At 34.6% G+C, this 6007-nt stretch overlaps 1 protein-coding gene across 1 annotated transcript; it reads right to left on the bottom strand.

Annotated features, from left to right (window-relative positions):
- Nucleotides 1-1869: 1869 nt before the first annotated feature.
- On the bottom strand, nucleotides 1870-5705 carry LOC112767026 (protein DJ-1 homolog D). Its single transcript, XM_025812909.2, has 5 exons — nucleotides 5474-5705; nucleotides 4539-4655; nucleotides 3470-3910; nucleotides 2625-2987; nucleotides 1870-2253 (listed from the first exon to the last, which is right to left on the bottom strand). The coding sequence occupies exons 1-5, from the start codon at nucleotides 5525-5527 to the stop codon at nucleotides 2065-2067; spliced, it is 1164 nt and encodes a 387-aa protein (XP_025668694.1). The 5' UTR covers nucleotides 5528-5705; the 3' UTR covers nucleotides 1870-2064.
- Nucleotides 5706-6007: the final 302 nt, after the last annotated feature.

The raw sequence follows: 6007 nt of genomic DNA, 5'->3' as shown, positions 1-6007 counted from the left end.
TAGATGTTCATTTTACTAGGTATGTGGATGGTTATTTTCATTCTAAACCGACGTTCTTGATGGAGAAGAAGCTCAACGACGCTGAGGCTGTCTGGTAGGGAAGGACCGACGACATAATGAGGGTTTGTGAGAGGGTATGCGACGATAAAAGGGTTAGAAGGTGGATGGTTAAAATGTAAAAGGTGAAAGTAGAATTTTTAAGAGGGTAATTTGTGATGGACTTTTCTTTTTGTCTTTTTATGGGCTGAGAGTGCAATCCATTGTTCACAATCTCTGTTATCTACCTAGCGGAACCGTTATTTTATTTTTGAAAATTTGAAAAATTAATACTACACGTGCTAGTTAAAAAACCAACCTGTAGAGCAACTTCTCCTCCAGCGGATACCATATCATCCCTCTGGTATTTCGAGTCCCCCTTAACATAAACTGACTGTCGCCTGCCACATCGTCTTTCCCCAACTGCTCTCTCCGTTGCATCGTTTCCTTCTGCATCCAATTGTGTTCGCTCTGACACGGGCGACTCTCCGTGCATGTAGCATCTCTCCTCGCGCCGCCGCGACGCTGTTTAGTTCGGCAAGGGGGATGGCAGCTCCTTGCGGCTGCAGGAGAATGTTCAGCATCGGTTCAGGGGCGGGATCGGGCTGCGCAGCGCAGTGATGGCGCTTCGGAGCTCCTATCGTGGGGGTTGGGGTCTTCGCCTTCGGCGAGAGGAGATGTAGCTCCTTGCTGCGATGAAGAGTGATCGACATCGATTGGGGGCGGTGCAACGATGTTACTGGAGCAGGAGATGAAAGAGAGGGTGAACGGCGTGAAGAAGAATGGGAGAAGAAGGGTGGACGACGTAAAAATAGAGTTAGGTTTAGATAAGGTTGTAGGTTGTATACTCTTCCGACATCTAAACCAATGGACATTCTACCTACTTTCTTGTCAAACAAATTGGACCTCGTACTATTAATGAAGAGTATACTTCATTGTTTTTATACAAAATATTTAGCGATCAATGATATTATTTGCGCACACAATTTTTGTGAGGTAAACTCTATTTTGGTCTCTGAGATTAGTGAGTTGTATTGATTTAGTCTCTAACTTTTTAGTTGTTACAATTCGGTCTTCCAAATTAAAAAAGTACACCAATATAGTCTTTCGTATATTTTCTATCGTCGGAACTTAACGTCGTTAGTGATGTGGCTCAAAGCTTATTATGCTAGATATAATAAAATGACATCGTATGCATTTTGACGCTAAAAAAGGCACTAAATAACATCCTTTGAGGGTTTAAACAATACTAAAACGTTATACTCCTTCCTTTTGAACAATACTAATTGTTCAAACCCTCAAACGCTAAAACGCGTACAACGTTACTTTAATATGTCTAGCATAACAAAACTTGAGCCACGTCACTAATAGCGTTGAGTTTTGATGACAGAAAATATACCAATCTATGTGACTAAAATGTAACAATTGAAAAGTCAAAAACTAAATCACTACAACTAATTAATCTCAAGAACTAAAATGAAGGTTAACTCTTTGTTTATAAATACTAAATATAATTTAAAACCGGACATCAAGAATTAAAGTGTAGTAAGAACTACATCAAAATCCTCACACAATAAAAGGTAAAATTTAAGATGATCATCATTATAATAGTTATTGTGAATATATAATTTTGGCAATACTTTTTTTTTAAGTAATATAAAATTAAGATAATATATTTTTTTATATTTTTGCAACACTTTTAACTTTTATTTTTCAAATTAAAAAATATTTTTAAATATTACCAAAATTACCTAACAACTTTAGTCACCACAATAATATCCACCGCTATCCACCCACTAAAAATTGATATCAACTCTTCATACGAAAACTTGGTGAACGAAAAATCATTTCTCATATTCCATTAGTGGGAAAAAGAAATTGCACACAGAAATGGATACAAAGCTTTTCTATTTTCTCTTTTTATTTGGTTACATATAGTGGAGGACCTAAATGGCACTTGAGCTAAGGCTCATTTGGCTAACATGCAAGCATACTTTATTATTATAGATTCCGTTGCAAACTACTAAACTAGAAAGAAACACTAATACCAAGTAATGCCATGAGGTGAGAAATGAAGTGAGGGTGACTTAGCCATGAAGCACCAGTAATTAAGTTTCCATCAGTGATGCAAAGTGTAATGGGATTTGGTTCAATCCATGTTGCTCCTGCTAATACCATATTAAGCTTCATTGCAGGGTATGCAGTTACTTTCCTTCCCTATTATTACAACAAGAAGTGAAATAATGTCACCATATAATAAATAAAATATTATATACTCATCATATTTTAATGCATGTCAGTTATGTCACTTGATACTTGCAGATAAAACAAGAGTTCAGAGAAATTAAACACTAATTAATGTGATACTGATTTGGATTAATGAATTTAGAGAATAAATACTTGGTTTAAATTGTTTGGGATACTTTCAACAAAATATACAATATCCGTAAGAAAGTGAATAATGTGTCAAGTGCTTTTTGCTAGGCATATATGCAATATATTAAAAGTTGTACAAAAATACTCTGCACACAAAAAATCAGTCACTAAATTAGCTATAATGTATTTGTGTATAAATACATGAATAATACCTTGAGGACATCAGCAGCAACCAAAATCTGTTGTCCATAGCTGATTGCAGCAATTGGCTTATTGCTTTCAACAAAATGCTTCACCCAAGAGATGATAGTCTCGTTCAAGGCCAAATACTCGGCGGCTCTACCTCCGGGAATGACAAGCGCGTCGTAGCCGGAAGCATCCACGTCGCCGAAGGTAGCATTCAGAACAAAGTCATGCCCTGGCTTCTCAGTGAAATGTTGATAACCTTCAAAATCATGAATAGCAGTTGGGCAGGTGTCACCAGATTTCTTCTTGGGACAAACAGCATCAACATGGCATCCTAAAGCTCTAAGGGCTTCAAAGGGAACCATCACTTCATAATCTTCCATGTAATCCTGAATTTTAGTTTAACGGCATGCATGTCATTGTGTACTAATAATCTTCCACTCTAAGCAGCATAAATTTATAGGTCTCTCATTCTATGTACTCTTGTTTTTTCTTATGTGACTAATCCCTCACACTTGCTACTCAAACGTGTACCCTCAAAACATGAATTAATTTTGAATAAATGTCTTTTTCGATCCCTAATCATTTGCACGATGAAAAAAAAGCAGTTCTTCATCATTTGAAAACCTTAATTGATTTTCAATCGTTCAAGTAATTGGTCTAAGCGATCTTGTAAACGGTGACTTACTGATGTGTCAAGGGCTGCCTAAACCAGTTACTTGAATGGTTACAGGCCGGTTAAGAATTTTTAAACTGTAGACGGCTACTTTGTCTTTCGAATAAATGGTTAAGAACCGAAAACACTTTTTACACATTGATTTTCTACCTTTAGCAACATAAATAAATAAAAAAAAATCAAGTGAAAACATACCCCACAAAGAAGGAGGATTCTCTTGCTGGTAGCAGTTATAGTCCCTCCCATAGCCTTAACCAAATGATGAATGCTTTGTGCATGTGCAAGATAACAAACAGAAGAAATGATATTAGCATCCACCACAAATGATTCCAAGCTTTGAGGTTCAACCCAATTAGCACCAGCAGCTATCAATGTAGGTCCAACAGGAGCATATGCAGTGATCTTCCGGTTCTTGAGCGCGTCGGCGGCTGCAAGAAGCACCTGGCTGTGACAATAGGTAGCAATAGGCTTCCCTGAAGTGCTGAACTCCCTCACCAACTCCACCACGCGCACATTCTGAGTAAGATACTCTGGTGCTCTGCCACCAGGTAACACCAATGCATCATAGTTTGAGCCTTCAACCTCATCAAATGTTGCATTCAGAGTGAAATTGTGACCGCGTGTTTCTGAGTAAGTCTGAGTGCCAAGGACATCAATATCAACATCAAAGATCAAAACTTCAGGCATTTGGTTTGCGTTTTTATTTCGTGAAAAAAAAAATTGAAAGGGAAACGAAATTTTATGGCTTTTAATATAAACAATGCTACATTATTTTTTGTTAGTAATAATTTGTACTTATATTTATATTCACATGAATTTTGTATATAAGAAGAATATAATTTGTATCTATATTTTTCAGAATTTGCATACATGAATCAACACAGTTTGTATTCATATTTTTGAGAATTTGCAACATGAATTAGTAAAATTTATTTATTAAAGACAAATTAGTATTTATACAAAAAATACTAAAAATTGCTGATCCTAAAAAATTTTCTCTTTCAACATTTCACCTTTTTTCTCCAAAATATTCTAAAATTAGAAAATACCGAAAATGGAAAAAAAAATGAAGATACAAACCATACATACCCCTAGCTTGTAAAACTCAATGGCAAAGTCAAGAAAATAATAATCTAGTACAAAGGGAAAACAAATCAAGCATCAAGATGAAAAGTATAGCATGGTATGCTCAATAACAAAAACCAAACCCATTAGAAAATTCAAGTATCAAGAATTGAAATGAATTTTAGCATGGCTGAGAGACCTGATGACCAGCCATCTGTTGAGTGGCGGTTACACAGAAATCACCGGCCTTCCGTCCAGGACAAACGGCGTCGACGGCGACACCATAGCCTTGCAGTGCTTGAAATGGAACCATGGCCTACAATAGTAAAAGTTTCAAGTAGTACCATCATTTTCAACATCAAAATTTTGTTACACTAAGAGAAACACTTAAGTTCACAACTTCACATTGATGTGTTAGGAAATTATTTAATTTCCTAATTTATTTGTGGACAATACATATATTAATTATAATCACAAATTATGTTATTTTAAATTAAATGACTTATATAATGATGATTTCATTTATTGTTTTAAATGCTAATTGAATAAGTCATTATTACTTTTAATTTGGAATTAAATGAGAATAAAACCAGATATTATCTTTTGTTCTTTATATAATTATCTTTTTGGATTTTAGATATATTATCTTTTGGGCTTTATATACTATTTTATTTGGGTTTAAGGGTTTAATGGGTGCCATGCTAAAATATAAATAGACCTTCAGGGTTTCGGTCCCCAAGATACCAAAGTTGCCTTTGTTGCTCTTTTCTATCAAAAGAGTTGCGATTCAGCCTCCTAGAAATACAGAAGGCTTTGGTTGAGGAAGATCGAAAGAACCACAAGATCCAAACTCTTCCGGTCGTATGATTTATATTTATGAATTTAGGTACGCTTCCGCATTCGAGTATGATATATATTTTTGATGATTTAATATAGATGATTTGGGATATTGAAATTAATTTATTCCAACAAATACTATGTTACAAAATCATAACTCTTAAATCATAGTATATACTTATAATTATGAATAAGTAGTTAAGACTTTAAGACTCAATTTCTGAGTTTAAAAAGATATTTCTAATTTACTACTACTATATATAAGGAATTGAAGAGAGAAAGGAGATGAAGGTGTACCTCATAGTCCTCAACAAAGTTACCAGCAATTAGAAGAACCCTTTTGGGTGCCATTGAAGTTGCAGGGAATCAGAATCAGAGAATGGTGCTTTTGTTGATCCAAGGTTGTCCGTAACAAACACAATCACGTAAAGCAAAAAGAATTAGTACAACGGATAAGAATTAATACAAAGAATGGTGCTTTTATGGTCCTCTGTTCTTTTATTATCTTTGCTTTTGTGCTTTTGTGTTCGGAGACTATGATCAGAGCCCATATAATATATAGTTAACATTTCTCAAGTAAAAAATGTTGTTTACTAAAAATAATTAAATCACTAATTTAATATACTTAATATTCTTTGAATAATCCAATATTTAATTAGTTAAAATCAGTAAAAAAATTATTAGCTTATCTAAGAATATGGAATGACTCATTTTCACTTTTATAATCAACTTTCAAAAATAAGAGAATGATAATGTATGTCACTCCAAAATTACTAATCTAAATAAGCTTCTTGAAAACCCCGGGTTGCATTAGTGGGTGCAAAGAGAATT

This window comes from Arachis hypogaea, chromosome 17, assembly GCF_003086295.3.
Source record: "Arachis hypogaea cultivar Tifrunner chromosome 17, arahy.Tifrunner.gnm2.J5K5, whole genome shotgun sequence".
NCBI classification, from domain to species: Eukaryota; Viridiplantae; Streptophyta; class Magnoliopsida; order Fabales; family Fabaceae; genus Arachis; species Arachis hypogaea.
This window is presented reverse-complemented; position numbering and strand designations above follow the sequence as displayed.

Coding starts and splice junctions, on each gene's coding strand:
- LOC112767026 (XM_025812909.2), bottom strand. CDS start 5,527: ATGGCACCCAAAAGGGTTCTTCTAATTGCTGGTAACTTTGTTGAGGAC. Junction 4,656..5,473: donor ACTTTGTTGAGGACTATGAG/GTACACCTTCAT, acceptor TTACTATTGTAG/GCCATGGTTCCATTTCAAGC. Junction 2,988..3,469: donor GAATCCTCCTTCTTTGTGGG/GTATGTTTTCAC, acceptor ACTAAAATTCAG/GATTACATGGAAGATTATGA.